The sequence below is a fragment of the Tupaia chinensis genome, unplaced genomic scaffold (genome assembly GCF_000334495.1).
Source record: "Tupaia chinensis unplaced genomic scaffold, TupChi_1.0 Scaffold000366_1, whole genome shotgun sequence".
In the NCBI taxonomy this organism is placed as follows: domain Eukaryota; kingdom Metazoa; phylum Chordata; class Mammalia; order Scandentia; family Tupaiidae; genus Tupaia; species Tupaia belangeri.
Window position 1 is genome coordinate 18809 of NW_006159863.1, and position 25358 is coordinate 44166.

Below are 25358 nucleotides of genomic sequence, written 5' to 3' on the forward strand. Positions count from 1 at the left end.
TCCCTAAAGAAGTTTTGACATTCTCCCTCCCTATTCAACTTTATTAAGATATAAGTAAAAAAGAAAAATAGTATGTATTGGTGTATATGATAACATGTTTTAATACAAGCGTATATACCACAAAATAAAGAATTCAGATTTTTTTTTTAAGAATTCAGGTTTCTTAAATGCCCTTTATACCCACTGCTGTGTTTCATGTCTATTAAGTCACTTCGTTCCAATTCTGTAAATCGGGTGTTTCCTTAATATGCACGTCATAGCTCAGTAATAACGAGAAGTATAGGATATCAAGTGTAGGGTCTTCTCTCAAGACCCCACAAGTATCCTTAATATGTGCTACAGGAGTAAGAGGTTGCTGAGGGGTGTCTAATTCTATGTTCTAGAACATGATGAACAATGACTTTTATAAGTAAATCCCAGTGTTACTCTTACTACAAGTAGTGTAAATACTAACTTCGAGCTACGAAAAACGTATTGAAGAGGACTATAAAGGCGATTCTCATTCAGCTTAAAAGCTAGGGTCATTTAAACGTCCAGAGTCTTAATTGAAGTCACTCTTAAAATAATCACAATGTTTGTAACTGCTTCACAAGAGAAAGCAGCCTCTCTGATACATTACCGATATTGGCTCTTCTCTTGATCTCCTTCCGTCTGTTAGCAAACCAATTATATACTTTCAGGGAGGTAACTCGTTCCAGATCTGACAGTTTTTTGCCTGTGAATGCATGCGATAAAATTCAGATCATCTATATTCAGGACTCAAGAATGAACTAGTTTTAAGTACTTTTCTTTTCTTTTAATGTTGCTTTTGATTGCATTTATTGCCAAAATAACAGATGCAGGGGGAATTTATTTTAGCATTACCTAGTAGCATGTACATACTCAAATTACTATTAAATGAACACAGAGATGAATACGGAAATAGCAACTAACAACACATGCTCTTTAATTCAGAAAGTTATATACAATATTAAAGAATTCTACCAAGTCGGTCTGCTAGGGTGCCAGATCAAAGTCCACATGACAGTACTGTGGCAGTATCATTTAATTAGCATCATTCTGGAGAAGTAAGTTATTCTTTACCAAGTAACCAGATAACAGGGTACTTACATCTTTAAGGCCTAGATTAACTATAGTCCTGCACTTTAAGACAGAGGACATTATACATGTTTTCTTGAAGGCTAAAGACCACTAAGCCTACCCATTATTGCAGTGCTGCTGGGATACACAACATAATTCCAAGTGTGTTTGAGATTTATTGTCATCTTTGCTTCAAAGGTGATTTCTTAGAGCGTACATGCTTACTGTTGAGGACCCCCAAACTGTTCCCTGCTCTCTTCTTTTTTTCTGTCTGTCAGCCTTTAATCCACAATTGGTGGAGAGACCAGATGTTAGTTAAGGCCTTGGTGATAGGCGAGTAGAGTGTTCTTCAGGGAGAGGTCAAGATCCTTCACAGCTGTAGGACTGGGACTTTTGGCTTGTGTAAAATAGGGTTGAGATTCCCCTCATTAATGTGTCATTGAACCTGAGCCTGCAGGATCTAGATTCTAGGTAAGGGAGAATAAATTACTATTTCATTGTTACAGAGATGTGATACCTTTGCATATAGCCTTTAAGCCTTGTACTAGTAAAGCTTGCTTAAATAATTCAAACTTTAATATTATTTTGGAATTGATATATTTATGCTAAGTTTTTGGAAAAAGAAATCTATACACTAATGAACAAAACTAATGATTTCAAGGTCTTGTACCTTACAGAGTCACTCCTTAGAAACTCTCCAACATAAACATTTGATTTGAATGCCACAGCAACATCTCCCAGAAGTATTGTTTAAATAGGACAGGGCAGTGACCACCTGCAGAAGGACGATGTAGATTGAGCTAAGACCATGAAGCTGGGATGAGTATGTGACTTAGTACCTTCAGTGCTGATCTGTAACTGACAGCAGTATAACAGCAGAGCCGTGGTCGCTATCTTTTTTTTTTTTTTTTGCTATCAGGTGTGTGCACTCATTGAAGAGACAGAGAGAGAAAGTGCGAAATCACTCCTCAGGAGGACTGGCCACACTGCAATCCCTCCTCCTCCAATCTCCTCTTGAGATTTAGGGAATGCACACACACGTGTCCAGTGTGATTTTCAAGCCATCGAGTCCAGGACTTGAACTGTGAAGTCAGCCATGCAGGATCCAGCTGCCCCAACCTCCACTCGGTCTGCTGGCCCTGTGCTTCCTATCTTACCTGGCTTCTGTATAACTGCATTGCAAGCATTTGCAATTTCTTCTCTTTTTGCTTCATCTGGGTATTGATTCTGTTTGAAGTAACTGCAGAGACAACAGATAAAAACACAAATTTTTTACATTGAACTAACTACAGAGACAACAGATAAAAACACAAATTTTTTACTTTTTAAAATAAGCTCTCATTAAGACACTGACTGAAAAATATCTTCTTATTTAAAGTATAACATTTGAGTGTTTAGTTCAGGCTGTCCAATGAAATCTGTGAGAACAGAAATGGTCTCTTGGTTACTAATGGAAATGAGACTAATGTAAGGAATGGAATTTTATTTCATTTTTATTAAGTGGCTATGGCATGGGGCAGCAAGTCTACATACTACTCTTCTTTATTGAAAGATATCATTGATATAAAAGTCATTTTTGATACATATGAGTGACTGAAGTCACAGAGTTTTATAATGATAGGACATTTTTGGGGGTCATATTGTTTGTAGAAGCAAACAGTCCATGAATAGGAGAACAGCATCACAATCTCTGGGACATCTATATTTATAAACAGGTACTTAAAAATGACTGTCCACTGACCTGGGGGATTTTTTTTTTTTTTTTAGAGTTTTTTTGCTATAGGGCGTGTGCACTTGCCAGAAAGACAGAAAGAGAGACAGAAAGAGGGAAATCATCCCCTGGAGGGATGGCCACGCTGCAATCCCTTCTCCTCCATTCTGCTCTCGGGATCTTGGGTACGCACGCACACACACTGGGCGTGTGTTTAAACCACTGAGTCCAGGACTTGAACTGCGGTCGACTACATGGGAGTCCAGCGACATAGCCATTACAACTGTTGGTCCCGGGGATGTTTATGACATATCCCGAAGTGAGAAAAACAATCTATAGAATAATATGCAAAATACTATTGTAAAATTGAAAAATGTCTGTCTAGGTGTACGTAAGTTTGCCTGGGTAAGAGCTGAAAGGGAATGGAGTATAACTCCAGGCTATAACTCCTGATACTCATTGTGAGGGAAGAGGCTTAGTGAGAGGAGATTTAAGCATTTAAAAATTTTTTCACATGTAAAAATGTATGTATTGCTTTTGAACAACACTTTTTAAAAAAATAGGTTTGCTGGACCCGTCCTTAGAATTATCCAACCCGTGAGACTGTATGTGGGAAGAAAATGCTTATTAGTGCTATTTTCTCTGTCATCTATGAGTTTAAAAAAATGAATTTTCATGCTTTGAACCTATAAACTTTTTTATTTTTTATTTATTTTTGAACCTGTAAACTTATGATTAGAAAATGATTCCTCATCAAAATTTTAATACCTACAATTTCTTCAGAAGTTCCCTTCCCCTAGAATGCAGCCTTTCCTATTCCCTCACCCTGCCTATCTGCTGTGAGCACCAGGGCCCCTACGCCTTCTCCTTCTCCAGGACCACCGGAAACCGACTCTGACACCGCCCTCTTCTGGGTGGCCCTCTCTGCTGTGCCCTCCTACCTTTCCTTTCCTAAAACACAAGTCACATAATTGTATCCTCCCAGTCTTGTCAACTGCCATCCTCTACCATGGTCTATTTCTGAATTCCAACAAAGACAGAAGAGAGAGAAGTGAGAAACCACCTCACGGGGGGTAGGGGAAGGAGGCCACACTTCTTCTCCTCTAGTATCCTCTCAGGATTTTGGGACACACACACATGCCTGGTGTGCCTTTCAAGCCACTGGGTTCAGGACTAGAACTGTGGTCAGCTATGTGGGAGTCTAGCACCTTCACCACCACACCACCTGCTGGCTCTCTAGGGGTTAACTTTTTAAAACTCAAGTGGGAGCCACATTTAAGAGCAGTGGTACCCTATGGCCAAACTTGTTTTCATCAGGCAGTCTCTCTGGTGATACCACAGAGGCAGAAGCTAGTTAGGCAGCTGTGGTGGCAGCTGTAGCAACAGCTGACGAGAGGACCTGAAGCAGGCTGAATCGGGAGATAGAAAGGAAAGCTAAGACAGAAGGGATGCAGGCAATGGTAACAAATGCGTTCAAAGTGGCCCTAGAAACAGTACATGCTATTTATATTCACCTTCTAGCATTTCAATCTGTAGATTATTTCAAAGGTAGATTCTTTCTACCATCACCAGGTGGATAAAATGCAGGAGAATTTGGCTGTTAGAGTCTAACAGAGACCTGCTTCTGAAATGGAACTTTGAAGTTCAAAACATTCGTTTATTCCATATAAGAAATTTTATAGCCCTAGACATTTTCTAAGACACAAAAAGGTTAAAAATGTAAGCAAATCTACAGGTAGCAATAAAGAAGTGATAAAATAAATCCAAAGGGCACTCTACTTTTACAGACAAAGGACACTGTCAGCTAAGTGATCAGTGAATATCTTCGCAGAGAGAAACTCAATGATCGGTTTGCTAGACAATGACAGGAAAGAATTAAAATGAAAAGTGGCAAAATAATTTACATGAGATGAGAAACCATCAGCTAGTAGCAAATGGAAATGTCCTTGAAGCACTTTCATTCCTAACATTGAAGCCCATAGCAATTGCAGCTAGAGAATCCCTCCTTTTGTGTCTGGGTACACATACAGAAAAAATAGACGCTGGTCCTTTTAAGCAATGAAAATGAGCATTTTCCTCTGTGCCTTTATGTAAACTGTTTCTGCCGAAGGGTTATTTAAACCTCACTGTTTTAGTTATCCAAAAGGTTTCAAGATTGTCAGGTATTTCTCACTACCTATAATTCAGTGTGTATTTATTCACTAAGTAAAATTACTGGGCAGTAGGGGGAAATGCTTGCTTTTAGAAGAAAGATTACTTGGGGCCTACAGGTGTCCTGTGGTTAAGGGCACTGGACTCTCACCTGGCTGAATATGGTTTGAGTCCCGGACCTGGTGGCTTGCTTTCTCGCTTTCTCTCGCGCTATCTCACATTCTGTCCCTCTCTGTTTAATTAAAATAAATAAAAATAAAGTTGAACTTAAAAATTTTTAAAAAAAGACGATTACTCATTCAAAAGAAAATAACTATAAACTAATATACTTTTTGGAAACTAACATACCCTATTTAAGAGTTTCTAATTGCTAAGTGATTTCCAATAACAAAACAATTTAATTTTCTTTTTTGTTTTCAAGCAAGGGAGAGAAAGCAGAGATGAAAGAAGTGAGAAAACCTCTAAGTAGAGCAACTATCTTTTGCTAATCCAGAAAAGTCTAAGAAACACTGGATTTCAACCACCAAAGACTCTCTGCCCAGTCTTCTACTCCTACTCCCCAGTCCAGCCAGGAGCCAAATTTAACTAAAAAAAATAGAAAAAAAAAATTTTAATCCATCAGATGACCAGAAACCACCACAGAGGTACAAGAAATATGAGAAACCAAGAAAATATCTCTCCTTTAAAGGAGAGAGTAACTCCTTGTCCTCCACAAAGAAAACAAGAGAACTCATGGAAATGTCAGATAAAGAATTTAAAATATTCATAGTGACAAAGCTAAGAGAGATGCAATAGAATAGAGACAACGAACTCCAGAAGATGCAGGAGAAAAGAGATGTGGAATTCCAGGATTTGGGGAAGTTCTTACACGATCTGAAAGAGGAAGTACACATCGCAAAAAAGAATCAAACGGAATTGTTAGAAGGCTGCAATACAGGAAATCAAAACTTCCATTGAAAATATCAAAAGCAGATTAAATCATACAGAAGATCAAATCTCAGATGTAGAAGATAGAAACTCTGACCTAGAGAAATTCACCAAAAAGACTGAAAAAGAATAACACAAAAAATGAGAATAACACATGACTAATACTAGACACCATTAAATGCCCAAATATCCAGATCATCAGTATCCCAGAAGGCAAAGAAACTAAGGGCATTAATAATCTATTCCATGAAACCCTGGAAGAAAACTTTCTTACCCTAGAGAGGCATGCAAATATCCAGACCCAAGAAATACCAAGGACCCCACAGAGAATCGACCTAAGAAGATCTTCCCTGAGGCACATAATAGCCAGACTGACTAAACCCACAGAGACAAGATACTATAATTGGAAAGAGAGAAACATCAAGTTACTTTCAAAGGATATCCCATAAAGTTAACCTCAGACCTCTCATTGGAAACAATGCAAGCAAGGAAAAAATGGGAAAATATATTCAAAGTGTTAAGTGAAAAACAGTTTCAACCATGAATACTATATCCAGTAAGATTATCTTTTATATGGGAAAATTGACAAAAATATTCTCAGATAAACAAAACCTGAAAGAATTTATCAACACCAGATCAGCTCTCTAAGAAGTGCTGAAGTGAGTACTATACCAGGAAAACTAAAGTTGGACACACAGAACCAAGAGAATGGTAGGGACAAGTCCAGAGTTGAATTTTTTTTTTTAATAATTATTTATTCAATTTTTTATTTATTTTAATTTGACCAGAAAGACACACACACACACACACACACACACACAGAGGGGGTGGGGGGAGTGAGAAAGCAAGCCACCAGATCCAGGACTTGAACCGTGATTGGCCATGTGGGAGTGTCCAGCACCTTAACCACCACGCCACCTGCTGGTCCCCAGAGTTGAATGTTAACTCCTAGAGTTTAAATGGAAAGATCAGACCATAGTAATACTGCAAATTCAATAGAAAAGAGATTAATTACCTAAGTTTGAACTAGTGAAATATAATTTTTGACTTTAGATTAAAACAGTACTGATTTTTTTTGATGCTTTGATTTCCATATTTAAGGATTTTTGTCTTCTCTTGAACTGCTGATAAGTCCATCTACCTACTATTTAAACTGAATCCTAGCTTTTTCATGGCTTTAGGTTTCAAGCAAATTTCTCTTAACATTTTTTTCTATTTTGATCTATTAAAACTAATACTTATTTTTAAATTAAAAATGCATTAAAAAAACCTATTAATACCCATTTAATGATTGCAGTCCCAGTGAGGTACTACTTTATAGTATGTTCACTTTACTCACTGAGGTTTACGCCTAAAGTCAGACATGCGTTCATAAATATGTATATATCAGCTGTGCTGGTTATTGAAAGTCTCTAAATTAATGTGGAAAAAAAAAAGGCATGGAAAACAACAGTACATACCAGACAGTGTGGGAGAAGGGGGGAGTTGGCAGAGCATGAGAGGTAGGAAATCAAGGGGAGAAAGAAAAAAGCAAAATATATAAGAAATAGAAAATGATTTGTTGATGATAACATGTATGGGAACGTCCTTGATTGAGCCAATATACAATGTATACTAGAGAGAAAACCTCATTTTGTATTGATGTATAGTGAATGGCAGTAAATAATTAAAAAAAAAACAAAACTAAAAACAAAACAAAACACTGTCAGTTTACTCACTGACCAGAACAGTGATAATCTTATCTTTCATCCAAAGATATCTAAGGCCCTCTAATACTAATCATACCTTTAAAAACCCTGTGAAACAACCAGGGGCCAGAGAGAAATCAGCTATACAAATGACTCTTCAACATTTTTAACAGGACTTTTAAGAACCTTAAAGATTATTTACGGATCAAGTTCCTCACCTGAGAAATGGGGACACAATGCAGACCTGAGTTCCCCCAGGTTATAGAGCTGGCTACAATCAGAACCAAGTCTCTGGACTTCCAGTCCCATGCTCTTTCCATGACCACTTGCTAAGCAAGTTGCTCAGCACAGGGGGTTGAACAGTGCTCCTCTCCTCCCTCCAAATTCATGCCCACCCAGGACCTCCGAGTATGACTTTATTTGAAGATGGCACCTGCAGACATAATCACGGTGAGGAGGAAGATGAGATCACAGTGGGCTCTGAATGCAGTGCGAGCCTCTTTATAAGAGACAGAAGAGGGAGTAGGGAGATGGAAGCAAACACTGGATGAGGTAGCTGCAAGCCAGTGAATACTGAGGCTTGCCAGCAACTGCCTGAAGCTAGAAGAGAGGTACTGGAGGGAGAGATTCTCCCTCACAGCCTCCAGAAAGAACCAGTCCTGCTCACCCCTCGATTGCAGATTTCTGGCCTCCCGAACTGTGAGAGAATAAACTTCTGTTGTTTTAAGGTCTCCCGTGTGTGGTAACTGTGTCAGCCGTAGGAAACTAATAATATACTGGGTACATACACATAGTTAGTTCATGAGAATGAGATGGTGTTAAGAAATAATGTGATTAAACTATCGGGTTGTGGAAAACTCATGATGCATTTTTGCATAGAAAAACATAATACATTATGACTTTTCTCACAACCCAATATTATAGCATGGGCTTTATTTCACTATAGATTTACAGATGGCCGAGGAGATTATGTCTGTAAGTAAGGCTATCTGAGGAGTAAGGCATGTGGGGGCCAGCAGGTGGCATGGTGGTTAAGGCACTGGGCTCCCATACTGTTCAATCCCAGATCTGAGGCTTGAAAATCATACTGGGTATAAGTGCATGCATGCCTAAAATCCCAAGAAGAGAATGGAAGAGAAGGGATTGTGGTGCGGCTATCCCTCCTGAGGGGTGATTTCTCACTTTCTTCCTCTGTCTCCCTTTGTCTCTCTGGAGAGCAAAAGTGCCCTACAATAAAAAATAAACAAGTAAATAAATAAAGAATAAGACATTCTGCTCTCTAGAAGGTTTGATCAAACTGAAAAATTCTAGTAAGTTCTTTTTTAATCTACTTCTGTAACATAATCATAATGGATGTTAAAAAATCTGCTAGAGAGGAATAATAAAACAGTATGGTGGAATGTTAATGGTGGAACCAATTCTGCTATTGGCTTGAAAACTTTTATAATATAAGAGAAAAAAATTGCCAACATTAATAATAACATGATGAAATTCATATACATATAGACTATAAAATCCTTTCAATTTTACTCTATGCTTGAATCTTTCATGATAGAAAGATGGGAAAACAGTAACTGATAACATTAATAATAAAATGGTAAAATACTAACAGCATCATCGATTCAGAAATAAGCCAACAGGGTCCATTATCAAAGATAAAATTTTTTACATTGCTACAGTTTTACATTGTTCTGAAAGTCCTTGTCAGTACAAGATTTGAAACAAACTGCAAAAGAAGATTACAAAATTATCATTTACCAGGGACCAACAGGTGGCATGGTGGTTAAGATGCTGGACACTCCCACATGGCTGATCACAGTTCGAGTCCTGGATCTGGTGCCTTGCTTTCTCACTTTCTCTCTCTCTCTCTCTCTCTCTCTCTCTCTGTCTCCCTTGTCAGATTAAAATAAATGAATGAATAAATAAAATAATTATAAAAAATTGTCATTTACCTATTATAAAATATAAAGAAAACTGAGAGATATAATAAATTTTAAATGTCTCAGAAATAATCAATTGGGTACTAAACAAATACAAAAATTAAAATTGATACTTTATCAATTAAAAGAATAACTAAATGAATTTGAAAAAAGAAATGGAAAAGAAACCTTAAAAAAATAAAAAAAGAAAAGAAACCTTGGGGCCAGAAGGTGGCATGGTGGATGGGGCTCTGGATTCCCACATGGTTGACTGGTTTGTGTCCTGGACCTGGAGGCTTGAAACTCACTTCGGGTGTGTGTGCATGCGTGCCCAAAATCCACAGAGGTCAATGGAGGAGAAGGACTGCAGCGTGACCGTACCCCCTTGAGGTAGTTTCTTACTTTCTCTCTCTGTGTCCCTGGAAAGCACACAAACACTACAGCAAAAATTTCTCTTAAAATAAATAAATAAATAAAAATAAAACCTTTTCCGTTTATCAGTAATAACTAGGTAGATGACTTATGGGGGGAGAGAAAGGCATCTACTCCAAGAGCAAGAAAAAGACTTAAAAATGCCTAACAAGGAAAATATAGAAGTCATTTAAAAAGTAAAAACTACACTCACAGTTAAAAAAGATAAGGAGGTGAAGATGCATAACACACAATGCAGATGAGAATGAATAGTGTAACAATGTCCTTTCTTCCCAAATGAGTTTTTAGGTTTAATGCACTTCAATCAAATTAAACACATACATTTTTCTTCTCTATCTTTTCTTAGTATGGTAAAAAAAAAAAATAATTAAGAAGAATTAATTTTATTTATTCATTCAATTATTTTCATTTCACCAGAGAAAGACAGACACACAGAGAGGAGAAAAGTGAGAAAGCAAGCCACCAGGCCTAGGACTTGAGCCGTGGTTGGCCATGTGGGAGTGTCCAGCGCCTTAATCACCATGCCACCTGCTGGCCCCGAGAGTGGTAAAATTTAACTATGTAATTTTTAATATTAACTGGGAAAAACACATAAAAATGATTCATAACACTTTGAAAATAAGTGGTAACAAATGGGCTCTATCCTGGTAAATATTATGAAATTATAAAGTTATGATAATCAAAACTATGGTTCAAGAATTGATGATGGTCAATAGAACCAACAAATAATCTTACACAGAAGAAAGAAACATTTTTCTTTTAAGAACTACAGTATTTCATTTATTATTCTTATTTAATTTGACCACAGAGATACAGACAGAGGCAGAGAAGGAACATGAGAAAGCAAGCTGCCAGGTTTGGGACTTGAACCACATTCGGAAATGTGGGAGTCCACCACCTTAACCACCATACAACCTATTGCCCCCCCCTCCCCCCCAAAATCTTAAATCTGATGAGGAAAGGAAAACTGGCTATCTGGTAAGACCAAGTGAAATGCTGACCTGGGGCCAGCAGATGGCACAGTGGTTATGTCTCTGGACTCCTACATGGCTGACCTTGGTCTGAATCCTGGACCTGATGGCTTACTTTATCACTTTCCCTATCTTTCTCTCTCTTTCTCTTTCTGTCAAGCACATATGCCCTACAGCAAATTAAAAAATAACAAAATAAAATAATTCTTTTTTTAAAATGCTGACTTTATGAACCAAATATTAGGATTAAATGTCAAAGTTAAATCATTAAAAAAGTTTTTTAAAAAAGACCATCTGAATGAGGAAATGTTAAGTGATGAAGGCAGTCACATGACTTCACCTACATTTAAATAAAAAATAAATTGCAAGTAAATAGAAATATATAGCAGAAAGGGTTAATGAGTCAATAAGAAAACACAATATGTGATAGAAAAAAATGAGTAAAGGAAAAAAACAAACACCAGAAGAAGTATGAATAATTAGAAATATGTAAAAGTGTTAGTAATCAAATACGTTTACAGGGTCAGCAGGTAGAGTGGAGGTTAAGGTGGCTGGATACCACAACACTGAACATGTTTTGAGTCCCAGACTCAGCAGCTTGAAAATCACACAGGGCACCTGTGTGTGTGTGCCTAAAATCCCAGGAGGAAGGACCAGCAGATGGTGTAATGCTTATGTTGCTGGATTCCCATGTAGTCGACTGCAGTTCAACTCCCAGACTCAGTGGCTTAAAACTCACACCAGGCACGTGTGCGTGTGTTCCCAAAATCCTGAGAGAAGAATGGAGGGGAAGGGACTGAGGCATGGCCATCTCCTCTAGGGGGTGATTTCATTCTTTCTGTCTCTCTCTCTCTCCAGCAAGCACATGTGCCTTGTAGCAAAAAAAAAAAAAAAAAAAAATTCATATTTATTTATTTAATTTTATTTATTCATTCAGTCATTTTCATTTAACCAGAGAAATACAAAGAGAAGGAAAGTGAGAAAGCAAGCCACCAGGTCCATGACGCGAACTGTGGTCAGCCATGTGGGGAGTGTCCAGCACCTTAAGCACCACGCCACCTCCTGACCCGCAAAAATCTCTTAAAACAAAAGAAAAACCCAAAAGGAGGCTAAAGAGGATGGGATTGCGATGTCGCCATTCTCCTGGGGGTGATTTCAAATGTCTTTCTGTCCTTATCTTGCACTGGTAAGTGTACACACCCTATCTTCTAAAAAAATAAATAAATAAATAAAGCTTCCATGTAAATAAAAATAAAACACAGCCTTCCACCCATAAGCAAAACAAGCACATTTCTACTTAGCTAAAAGACAATTATGATAGGCGTGCAAAAGCAGGCTGTGGGTATGCTGGTCATCATCCCCAAGGCCACTGTCAGTACTGTGGAGAAATCCAACTTTGTGGGGTGAGGTGGTGATAAAATGGCCAAATGTATCATTATGCCAATTACATATAAAATGACATATATGTGTGTCTATGTGTGCACATGTGTATATATATAGAGAGGGACCCAAAGGAAGACCCTCAATGTAAACAAACGGAATACTTTTAGTTGATTATTTGTAAATGTAACTATTACTATTTTCTTTATTTTCTAATTGCCAGGGGGCATGTGTACTAGACAGAGAGATTAAAAAAGAAAAAGGGAGAAATCAGCCCTCAGTGGGGTGTGCCATGCTACAATCCTTTCTCCTCATTTCTCCATCCTCTTGGTGTTTGGAGTGCAAATGCACACGCTCCCAGCATGGTTTTCAAGCTTTGGGGCCAGGATTCAAACTGCAGTTGGCCATATGGAATACAGCTCCCTTTACTACGAGGCTGTGAGTCTGGCCCTCTATTTTCTTTTGTATATCCTGTGTTTTCTACTGTTTATAAACTATTAAAATTAATTTCCTAATAAAAATATTTCTCAAGAACCAGTAGTTTACGTAATGGCTATGTCCCTGGACTCCCATGTAGTTGACTGCAGTTTGAGTCCCAGACTTAGTGGCTTAAACTCAAGCCGGGCACGTGTGCATGCATGCCCAAGATCCCAAGAGGACAGTGGAGGAGAAGGGGTTGCGGTGTAGCCATCCCCGCTGGGGGCTGATTTCTCACTTTCTTTCTCTCTGACTCTGTCTATCTTTCTGGTGAATGCATGCGCCCTATAGCAAAAAACCTCTCAAAAAAAAGTATATATATATACATTTTAAGAAATATATATATATATATTTCTTAAACTAAAATTTAGGTATTAAATAATATTACAAAAACCTACCTCTGGTTAATTTAAAAACTGCTTTTCTTTCTTCCTTTTTTTAAAAAAATTTGCCAGTGGGGTACATGCATTTAATGGTGAAAGATGCAGACAGAGCAGGAAGGTGAGATAGCACCCTCCATACCAGATGACCCTTCTTCCGTCCTAACTTTGGGATTTTGGGGGCACAGACACCACCTACCCATTGTGTTTTTCAAGCTGTCAGGTCCAGGACTCAAACCACACAATTGGCCATGTGGAATCCAGTCACCCTAACTACCACCACCAGCTAGCTCTGAAATGCCCCCCCTTTTTGGGGGGACATAGGGTATATGTGATTGTTAGAGAGAGACAGAGAGAAGGAAAGTGAAAAATTATCCCCTGGGTAGTTGGCTGCACCACAATCCCTTCTCTTCCATTCTCCTCTAGGGATTTGCACATGCCTTGCATGTTTTTCAAGACATCAGATCTGGGACTGAACTGTGCAGTCAGCTATTTGGGTTCCAGCACCTTAACCACCACACCTGCTGACCCTTTCTATACAAGTTCACATCTAGCTTTGGGGCCAGGATTCAAACTGCAGTTGGCCATATGGAATACAGCTCCCTTAACCAATAGACCTTGAGTCTGGCCCTCTATTTTCTTTTGTATATCCTGTGTTTTCTACTGTTTATAAACTATTAAAATTAATTTCCTAATAAAAATATTTCTCAAGAACCAGTAGTTTACGTAATGGCTATGTCCCTGGACTCCCATGTAGTTGACTGCAGTTTGAGTCCCAGACTTAGTGGCTTAAACTCAAGCCGGGCACGTGTGCATGCATGCCCAAGATCCCAAGAGGACAGTGGAGGAGAAGGGGTTGCGGTGTAGCCATCCCCGCTGGGGGCTGATTTCTCACTTTCTTTCTCTCTGACTCTGTCTATCTTTCTGGTGAATGCATGCGCCCTATAGCAAAAAACCTCTCAAAAAAAAGTATATATATATACATTTTAAGAAATATATATATATATATTTCTTAAACTAAAATTTAGGTATTAAATAATATTACAAAAACCTACCTCTGGTTAATTTAAAAACTGCTTTTCTTTCTTCCTTTTTTTAAAAAAATTTGCCAGTGGGGTACATGCATTTAATGGTGAAAGATGCAGACAGAGCAGGAAGGTGAGATAGCACCCTCCATACCAGATGACCCTTCTTCCGTCCTAACTTTGGGATTTTGGGGGCACAGACACCACCTACCCATTGTGTTTTTCAAGCTGTCAGGTCCAGGACTCAAACCACACAATTGGCCATGTGGAATCCAGTCACCTTAACCACCATGCCACAGGCTGGCCCCCAAAACTGCTTTTCAAAAATACTTTATTTCACCATCCTTTGTCTACAAACTGACAATATGTTCAGTTATGAAGTGAGAACCTGGACTAGAGCTACTACTGCCACCCTGAGTCCAACCACAGACGCTGGGTTACGGTATAGTCTTAAAATGGACTTTCTCAATAAAAATCATGTTTCCACAGAGTATATAAATGATATTACATATAGACCTATATATCAAATGGAATATTTCTGTTTAGAAAGATATGTAAATATATATACAACACACAGAACAACAGATGAAAAGAAATAAACCACATGTTAACAATGATTATTTCTGGGTGGTAGCATTAAGGGACATTCTAATTTTATTCTTGTTAGTTTCTTGCATTTTCCTATTTATATATATACTTTGAGAGGTTTTCGCTGTAGGATGCGTGCACTCACCAAACAGACAGAGACAGAAAGCAAGAAATCATCCCCCAGGGGGGGTGGCTACACCACAATCCCTTCTCCTCCATTCTCCTTTCGGGATCTTGGACACGCATGCACACGCACCTGGCGTAAGTTTTTAAGCCATCGGGTCCGGGACTCGAACCACAGTCGACTATATGGGAGTCCAGCGACATAGCCATTATGCTAACTGCTGGTCCCCCCATTTTTATATATTAAGCATGTACTAATTTTGTACATTATGTGAAAATAAAGTCTGCTCTTTCAAAGTATGAGTAAAATGGAATTGCATAAAATTATTCTTAAATAATAAACATTCCTAGTTTATCTAAATGCCTTTCAATAATAAACTTATATTTTAAAAGTTTACTTTATGGGGCTGGCAGGTGGTATGGTGATTAGGGTGCTAGACTCCCACATGGCTGATCATGGTTCAAGTTCCAGACCTGGCGGCTTGCTTTCTCACTTTCCCTTTCTCTCTCTGGTCAAGTTTAAAAAATAATAACAACAAATAAAATGGAATAAGTAAATAATTCTTTTAAAAAAATAAAAGTTTATTTTACAAACACTGTATTGTACAACAAAAGATGCTCTATACCAATACATTTTTTATAGATGAATTTGTTTTTAATACTACAGACTAAATAAATAAAAGCTCTCTTCACATTAGCCTTTTAGAAGGTATGAGTAAAAAGAAAAACTAAAATATAAATGAGTTATATTAGGGGGAAAAGCTGTATATTTTCATAGTTTTGCAGTGACTCTAGGAATAGAAAAGCCTGTGAAAAGATAGAAGAGTTTTGTTTGTTTGTTTGAGAGAGGTTTTTGCTATAGAGCACATGAAAGACAGAGAGACAGAAAGTAAGAAATCATCCCCCCACCCCCAGAGGGGATGGCCACGCTACAATCCCTTCTCCTCCATTCTCCTCTCGGGATCTTGGGCATGCATGTACATGTGCCCACTGTGAGTTTAAGCCACCGGGTCCAGGACTTGAAACACAGTCGACTACATGGGAGTCCAGCAACAGAGCCATTACGCCAACTACTGGTCCCCAAAATAGAAAGAATAGTTTTAAGCAGAAAAATTAATGTTATTCTATGAAGAGATTAAAGGATTCTGATCAACTGAATTTTTGCATTGTACCCCATAGCATATGGAATCCCATAACATAGCTCATTACACATGGATTTAGAAATACCAGAGTAGATCCTGACAAAGAATCAAAAGCTTTAAGCTGGAAAGAACACTACCAGGTCAGCCTCTTTACTTTGCAGGTGAAGGCATGAACTTCACAAATGAGATGAAAGGAGAACTGACTTGCTCAAGGTTACATGACCTGGAATTAAGGTGTCCTGACTCAGTTCACTGGCTTAAAGCCCTAATAGGAACAGCTATTACTCAGCTAAGACGTAGCACTGTTTCAGAATTCACTTAGACATGTAAAGCAGATCTCTGTACTAGTGAATCATCGAGATCCAGCTCCTGTAAATTCCACAAGAGTTCCTGAAAGCAAAGATGTAGGAAACCCAGGCTTCAGTACGACAGCCCTAGGATCACAGCTACTTCCCATCTCGGGGCGAGTTCTCCTTGGGAAAGGCAACCTAACTGCTCTGGAGACAATGACACTGACCCACCTTTTTTCCCTGGGAAGAGGAGAACTTTTAGAATTCTGGAATTTCTCACTTGAAACGCAACATCGATACACATTGAAAGTCTATGTCTGCAGTGCAATTAATCTGTTGCAGAAGCATGTGCTCCTTCTGACACTAGCACGGGAAAAAAGCTCCCAAATTATTATCAGTATGGTAGGATGCCTTTCACATGTTTGAAAAAGAAAAAATGCACGCATGTGGATGTTGGACACCATATGTGCAACGTGTGCAACCGTCAAGTTTTCCTCTCCCAAGGCCCTTCCTTGAAAAGAGTCTACATGTAAACATTTTATTTACTTGCAGCATGCTAACTGTCATGAGACCCTACTTGATATTTGATTAACAGGGTCAAAGATAGCACTGTATTTAGGGCCTGAGTTCTGGGCACACTTGAATCCTATCACTAAGCTTAGAAACAACACAGACCACCACTTGTTCAGTAAACTGTGACCCAAATGAAGTACTGCTGGATTAGAGATTTGGAGTTTTATTACTGTGGCCAATGGGGAGCATGTTTTCTTCTTTTGTATATTACCTTTTAATCATAAGTCTTTCTGTGAAGACCATGAAAAGGATGGAGACAATTTTCTGGAGTTGTCTGGTAAAACACTGACAAATTCTAACCAATTTACAAAAAGACAACTGAGAAACAGTACTTCTCTTCCAACACATCTCTGTGTTGAATACATGCCCAATCCTCCACTTTATTTAAGTTTTCTTTATTTATTGACATGAGAGAGAGACAGAAAGTTTGAGTGCGTGCACATCCGACAGGGTTTTGGCACCATGATCTGCCCCCAGCTCCAGCCAGCCCAGATCATGGGCACTCACAGGTCTGGCACACTCAGGAAGTCTCCAGACCAGAACTGACAACCTCCCCCATGGGCCTGGTGGCATGTCTGACCACTGCACCACCAACCAGCTTCCTCCATTTTATTTTAGTAATAAAGAAAAGGAACATGCATGAGCAGGGCAGTGTTTGGCTTCCTTGGTCTATGAATCCCTCGATTCCTAATGAACCTACCAAATGTGAGTGATGACTGCGTTCACACCAGTGGAAATGGTGCCTCCTGGAGAGCGACCTGTCTTTACCAGTTCACCGGCTGCTAAGGCCTGTCATCGGTGTACTCCCTGCTGCCTCTGTCTCGCCTACAGTTGCATGCCTGTTCCGCTTGGTCAGCCTTTGCTGACATGTGTCAGGTGATTTGAGAGTGTTCAATTTCTTTCTTTTTTTAAAAAATTATTTATTTATTTAATTATAATAATAATTATTATTTTAACTTGACCAGAGAGACAGAGAGTGAGAGAAAGGGAAAGTAGGAAAGCAAGCTGCGAGGTCCAGGACTTGAACCATGATCGGCCATGTGAGAATCCAGTGCCCTTAACCATCACGCCACCTGCTGGCTCCAGGCCTGTTCAGTTTCTTACACTTACCCGTGTGTAAGAAGCAGTCATCCCAAGGCCAGAAATCCATTTTAAAATATAAAGCGCTAAGTTATAAATGGGCCACTTACAAATCTGACAGTACCGACCAGCAATTGATTACAAAGTGAAGACCAACAAAACAGGATTGATAAGACTCAATCCATTGTATTCTGCATGGTTTTTCTGATGATTAGTAGTATGCTTCTGCAAAAAGATAGCCTCTTGCTGTAAAATTACTGTCTGCATCTAAAACGAGAAATGCTTTTCTCAGGGGTTGCTCTAAATTCTTGATCTCAACAAATAGCAGACCAACTATAGACAATAGAGATTCTTCAGAGAATCAGAGGTGTGTTGGTCTGGGATCAACCTGCTACTTCCCTGAAGGCAGGTGGAAAACACCAATACTTCCTGTATCTTGGTCTTGCTGTGTTTTTAGTGGGAGTCCATAAAACTACCAGGCTATAGATAAATTAATCTTTAATTGCCCCTCCTCTTGTTTATAATTGAGAGCAAGCATGCAGGAAGAAGAGAGAGGAGAGGCATTATGACAGGGGCTTACCACTTTAAAATTCTCCTGCTTCGGTCTCCCAGTTAGCTAGGACCACGGGCACGGGTCATTGCACCTGGCCTGTCGGGGTTGAGCCAGGAATCCACCCTGAGCCTACCATGTAGTCTCAGACACTGTGTAGCAGTGCCTCCCACTTGCACGAATGCAGTTAGGCCTTCGTTTTTTTTTTTGTTTTTTTTTTAATTATTTTATTTAACTTTATTTATTTAAATCTGACCAGAGAGGGACAGAGTGAGAGCAAGGGCGAGAGCGAGGGCGGGTGAGAGAGCGAGAGAGAGAGGGAAAGTGAGAAAGCAATCACCATGTCTGGGACTCGAACCGCGGTCGGCCATATGGGAGTCCAGTGCCCTTAACCACCATACTACCTGCCTTGTGTACTTGCCAGAGAGAAAGAGAGACAAAGAACAAGAAAGCATCCCTGAGGGTGGATGGTCACACAGCAATCCCTTCTCCTCCATTCTCCTCTCAGGATCTTGGGATACATGTACACGCACCCAGTGTGAATTTCAAGTTGCTGGTTCCGGGACTCAAACCATAGTCAACTACCTGGGAGTCCAGTGATGTAACCATTATGTAATCTGCTGGTCCTAAGATCTTTTTTTTTTTTTTAAAGGTTTTTGCCATAGAGTGCATGTGCTCACTGGAGAGCAACAGAGAAAGACAGAAGTAAGAAAAATGAGAAATCACATCCTAGTAGCCATGCCACAATCCCTTCTCCAGCATTCTCCCCTCAGGAATTTAGGCACCCACACACATATGCCTGCCATCATTTTCAAGCCACTGGGTCTGGGACTTGAACTATGGTCAGTATGTGGGAGTCTAGTGCCTTAACCACCATGGCCCCTGGTGGTCCTTCAATTCCCTTTTAAAAAAACAAATTAATTATGATAATATTTGACAAAATACATGCTACTTACATTAATATTGTCCAAGCTGAAATGTTATTTATCAATTGCATTAAAGGTAAACAAACTTCTTCACAGTGATAGAACAAATGTATTTTGATTGATGACAAGCCAAGGTTTCTATTCCCAGCAAAATAATAACTCCATGAGAGTCCCAAGATGGTTAGAACTATAGTTAAGTCTGGCCTTTAAATGTATAACATGTCAAAATAGGAACAATGATTAAGAATATTTGGATAAGGCACTATTATGATTAGCATATCTAAGGTATCTACATTTTCGAAGTATAGCATAAAGACTAGTTTGGGGATATTTTGTCTTGTTTAGTTTTGTTTTTGAGAGTTTTTTGCTATAGGGTGCGTGCGCTCACTAGAAAGACAGAGAGACAGAAAGCGAGAAACACCTCCCGGGGGATGGCCATGCCCCAATCCTTTCTCCTTCACTTTTCTCTCGGGATCTTGGGCACACACACACACATGTGCCCAGCATGAGTTTAAGCCACCAGGTCCGGGATTTGAACCACATGTGACTACATGGAAGTCCAGTGACATAGCCATTATGCCAACTGCTGGTCCCATTTGGGGATTTTTATAACATTAAAATTATACATTCAATTCAAGCCTCCTCAAACAAAAAGCAACTGAAACAGAATATTAATAAATTACCTTCTAGTTGACACTTCAAACATTAAATATATATGCAAACCTTTGTATATGTTGAGAATATTCAGTCTAACAATAATAATTTCTTTTTAAATTATTTATCTTATTATTATTATTATTATTATATTTAAGTTTGCTATAGGGCACATGTGCTCACCAGAGAGAGACAGAGAGAAAGAGAGGGAAAGTGAGAAAGCAAATCACCAGGTCCAGGATTCCAATCACAGGTGGCCATATAGGAGTCCAGTGCTCCAACCATCATATCACCTGCTGGCCCCAATAATAATTTCTTTTTTCTCTTTTTTTTTTTTGGAGAGGTTTTTGCTATAGTATACGTGCACTCACCAGAAGGACAGAGAGAGACAGAGAGACAGAAAGCAAGAAATCACCCCCCAGGAGGGAATAGCCAAATAATTTCTTAATGAACTACTTATTTCAATATATATTTATTATTATATATATTGGTACAAAGTAGAAACTCAATAAATATGAATTTACAAAAGACAAAGCTTACTCGTTTTCCATGAAGATTTTCTAGTTAGTATTTAATTGGTTTCTCTCTGTATTAATGTTTATAGCCTGATGCCTATAATTCTGCTTCTGGGATGAATCATATATTTTACTGATGACTCATTATATACAACACCAACTGTGGCCATGGGACAATAGGAGGGACATGGGGTCTTTTGTCCTGTTTAATTGGCTCATGGACCAAAGAAAATAAAGGGTATGTTGTTTATACAAAAAGAAACTGCTGGCAAAGCATCTATATGAGGGTGGGGAAAACTTTTAATCTGCCTCAAAAATGTCAGGACAATTTTTCTTTTGGCTATTTCTGTTTGACCAAAAAGGAACCAGGAAGTATAATTTGCCAATTTTAAAATGCATTTAAGGACAGTTCATCTTCATACTGGCTATGAGAAATGGACTGGGATAACTTTACCTGTCAATAAGTGGGAAAGTTTTGTAGTTTTTTTCCTCAAATAGTCTAATGGACTGAAATGAGGTCATGTCCAGGCTCCTGCTGTCTCATATAAATGGTAAGAACTTCCTTCTATTTGCAGAGATACAGGAGGTGTATAGTTCATTACGTTCCACCCGAGTCATTCCAGAAGTATGGACAAGGATAAATTATTTTTTAAATTTATTTTATTTAACTTTACTTGTTTATTTTATCTTTTAATTTGGCCAGAAAGGGACAGAGTGAGAGAGACAGAGAGAAAAAGAGGGAAAATGAGAAAGCAAGCTGCCAGGTCTGGGATTCAAACCACGGTTGGCCATGTGGGAGTCCAGTACCCTTAACCACCATGCCACCTGCCAGCCCCAAATTCTTTTTTCTTTTCTTTTCTTTCTTTTTTTTTTTTTTTTAGAGATTTTTGCTATAGGGCATGTGTGCTCACCAGAGAAACAGAAAGCAAGAAATCATCACCCAGCGGGGATGGCCACACCACAATCCCTTCCCTTCCATTCTCCTCTCGGGAGTTTGGGCACACACACATGTACCCGGTGGTCTGGGACTCAAACCGTGGTTGACTACGTGGGAGTCCAGCAGGGTAATCATTACACTATCTGCTGGTTCCAGGATAAATTCTTTTTGAAATTCGACTTTCACCATTTATTAATTACAAAATTTATAGTATATTCTTCTAGCATCTTCTGTTCTAGAACAGCAATGACATCAAAAGAGAGGGAAGAGGAAGACCCGCTTGCCAGAGGTTACAGTGATAGCAAAACAACCTTAAAGGAGGACACGCCACACGCATTTTAGGTCCTCATTGCAGGCCGAGACAAACACTGCATTTTAAAGAACTTAACTCTTCTTCCACGAAATGTTCGTGAGTGAGAATGGTACAATGATCATACCAACGAATAACAAAAAGGCATTTGAAAGTAAATTTTTTGCTGTTTTTGAGTCATTTCAATTGGATCACTTTATTTTTATTCATTAATCTATTTTATTGCCAGGGGACACATGTGCTTACCAGAGAGAGACAGACAGACAGACAAATAGACATAAAGCACCCCCTGATGGGACATGGTTATTTTGCACTTCCCTTTTCTTCCACGTCTATATCCTGTGAGAACTTGGGGCACAAACATGCATGCCCCCCGAGTGTCGTTCAAGCTGCCTAGGCTGGGATTCAAACCATAGCCATCCATGTGGGATCCAACTCCTCACACACAGCACCTGAACACTGTGCTATGGGCTAGCCTGTCGACTGGGTCACTTTAAACTTTTAATTATTATTTATCACTGAATTGATCTAAAGGCCTTAAAAACGTCAACAAAATTAGAACATACTATAGTATTTCTCCCCCTTTGAGTCTAATTTGTCCAGTGGGAGACAGAGAGGGAAAGCATTTTCTATTTTTTTTTATGTTGTGGGGTCTTTTTAAATATTAAATTTAATAAAGTTCAGAAAACATGAGTAATATTGGACTTATGCACAGTACTAAGCTAGCTTATATCCCAGCTGAATATAAGCACCTTCTTGCCCAAGGGAGCACAGAAACTACTCTCCTGGAAAAAACAGTAAAATGTACTTAGCAGAAATAACTCATTTTGAGAACTTCTGCCTCCGCTTTCACCCCAACAATGTACCTTTATAGTAGAAGTCAGTAGGAAAACTGGATTTTATATTTTTGTATATTTCACCTTTATAATACAAGGATAGCAGGAAAAAATATGAATCAAAAGACTTTTTTTTAAAGTTAGTTTATTCCATGAGAAAGAGAGACAGAGAAAAAGAAATTGAGAGAAAGCACTCCTGACATGGTCTTGACACCGAAATCGACCCCCCCAACACCTTGCTTCTGTCAACTGGGATGACGGATGAATGCACTCATACCTGGCATGCTCTCATCTCAGGGCCAGAACTAGCAACCTTCCCATGTGGGTCTGCCTGGCAGAGCACTGTGTTTTACAGCTGCGTGACTACTGGGTCCAAAAGACTTTATTATTTTTTAAAGAGTTATTTATTTAATTTTGTTTATAGTTATTTTTTATTTTTTGGTATAGGGAGTGTGCATTCACCAGAGAGAGGAAGGGAGGGAGGGAGGGAGGGAGGGGGAGAGAGAGAGAGAGAGAGAGAGAGAGAAAGAAAGAGAGAGAGAGAGAAGGAGGGAGGGAGGATGTGAGAAAGTAAGCCACCAGGTCTGGGGTTCAAATCATTGTCGGCCATGTGGGAATCTAGTGTCTTAACCACCATGCCAACTGCAGGCCCCCATTTTCAATTTTTAAAAAGTCTTTTGGGAGACTCGCAGTTGGCACGGTGGTTAAGGAGCCAGACTCCCACATGGTCGACCCTGGTTCGAGTCCCAGACCTGGTGGCTTGCTTTCTCACTTTCCCTCTCTTTCTCTTTCTCTTTCTAACGGGCACACATGCCCTATAGCAAATTTAAGAGTGATAATAAAAATTTAAATAATAAATGAAACTAAATAATTCTATTGAAAAATGGCTAGAATTTCAAGATATTTCTTAAAACATAGAAGAAAGTGGGGATTTTTATTTAGGTTTTTGTCTTTAGAAAGGAAAGCTGGAAAGATTTTTCAAAACTGTTTCAGTTTTTCAGTTTTCAGGATATTTTACAAATATGAAATCCACTCTCCTACCTAAAAAATAATTTGAGTTACTGACATAAAAAAAACCTGGTATCTCTGTTTCATACACAGGAGGAAAGTGGCACAAAATGACCATCAAGCAAAGCCTTTTTTCAATTACAAATTGAGCATAATCTGATATCTCAAATGCTGTCAAATATAAAACTGCATACTAAATGATGCCAACAAGCTGGAATTCAACGTACCAACAAATGGAAAATCCCACCCCTCACCTCAAGTGAGGGTCATGACCTGGCACACTACACACAAGGGAAAAAAAGACCCTCTTCTACCCTCTTCATCTGAAATAACTTTTCCACATACAGCCAAAAGGATTTCATGCACAAAATTATTTAAAATACACTATAAAATTACATTCAGGTTATACATATAAAGTATATATGAAACAAATTAATTTTGTGTTTTGACTTGGGGCTGCCACCTAAGATATGTCATTATGAATATGCAAATATTATAAAATTTTAAAAACCCAGAATCCAGAATTCTTCTTGGCCCCAACCTGTACTAGAAAAAAGTAGTTCAGTGTGGATATAAGCAAGACTGGTTTGGAAAAGACAGGAGTTACAAACGGCAATATGAAGTTATCCCCTAGTGTGTCTACCACCTACTCATCCAGCCTCATTTCCTGCCTGCCTGACTCGGACTAAACACTTCGCCTCACTTCTCCTTCCACTGAGCTTTTGCACATGCTGCCGTACTGCCATTGTGCACATCTTCCTCTTCCCAGCCATGGACACCACATCGCTCGACATGACCCACGTCCACACTCGCCTCGGTGATTCCTTTTCTTGCACCACTTTCCTGTGTCCTTCCTGCACTTGCCAGACCTGGTGGCTTGCTTTCTCACTTTCCCTCTCTTTCTCTTTCTCTTTCTAACGGGCACACATGCCCTATAGCAAATTTAAGAGTGATAATAAAAATTTAAATAATAAATGAAACTAAATAATTCTATTGAAAAATGGCTAGAATTTCAAGATATTTCTTAAAACATAGAAGAAAGTGGGGATTTTTATTTAGGTTTTTGTCTTTAGAAAGGAAAGCTGGAAAGATTTTTCAAAACTGTTTCAGTTTTTCAGTTTTCAGGATATTTTACAAATATGAAATCCACTCTCCTACCTAAAAAATAATTTGAGTTACTGACATAAAAAAAACCTGGTATCTCTGTTTCATACACAGGAGGAAAGTGGCACAAAATGACCATCAAGCAAAGCCTTTTTTCAATTACAAATTGAGCATAATCTGATATCTCAAATGCTGTCAAATATAAAACTGCATACTAAATGATGCCAACAAGCTGGAATTCAACGTACCAACAAATGGAAAATCCCACCCCTCACCTCAAGTGAGGGTCATGACCTGGCACACTACACACAAGGGAAAAAAAGACCCTCTTCTACCCTCTTCATCTGAAATAACTTTTCCACATACAGCCAAAAGGATTTCATGCACAAAATTATTTAAAATACACTATAAAATTACATTCAGGTTATACATATAAAGTATATATGAAACAAATTAATTTTGTGTTTTGACTTGGGGCTGCCACCTAAGATATGTCATTATGAATATGCAAATATTATAAAATTTTAAAAACCCAGAATCCAGAATTCTTCTTGGCCCCAACCTGTACTAGAAAAAAGTAG

At 38.8% G+C, this 25358-nt stretch overlaps 1 protein-coding gene across 9 annotated transcripts in view; it reads right to left on the bottom strand.

Annotated features, from left to right (window-relative positions):
* Positions 1-25358, bottom strand: part of HMBOX1 (homeobox containing 1) — a 185725-nt gene that overhangs the window by 3605 nt on the left and 156762 nt on the right. For all 9 annotated transcript variants that reach the window (XM_027773716.1, XM_027773713.1, XM_027773715.1 and 6 more), the window contains exons 7-8: positions 2238-2320; positions 620-715 (exon numbers count right to left, since the gene is read on the bottom strand). In XM_027773716.1, the coding sequence (XP_027629517.1) occupies positions 620-715; positions 2238-2320 (179 nt within the window). The remainder of the gene's footprint in view (positions 1-619; positions 716-2237; positions 2321-25358) is intronic.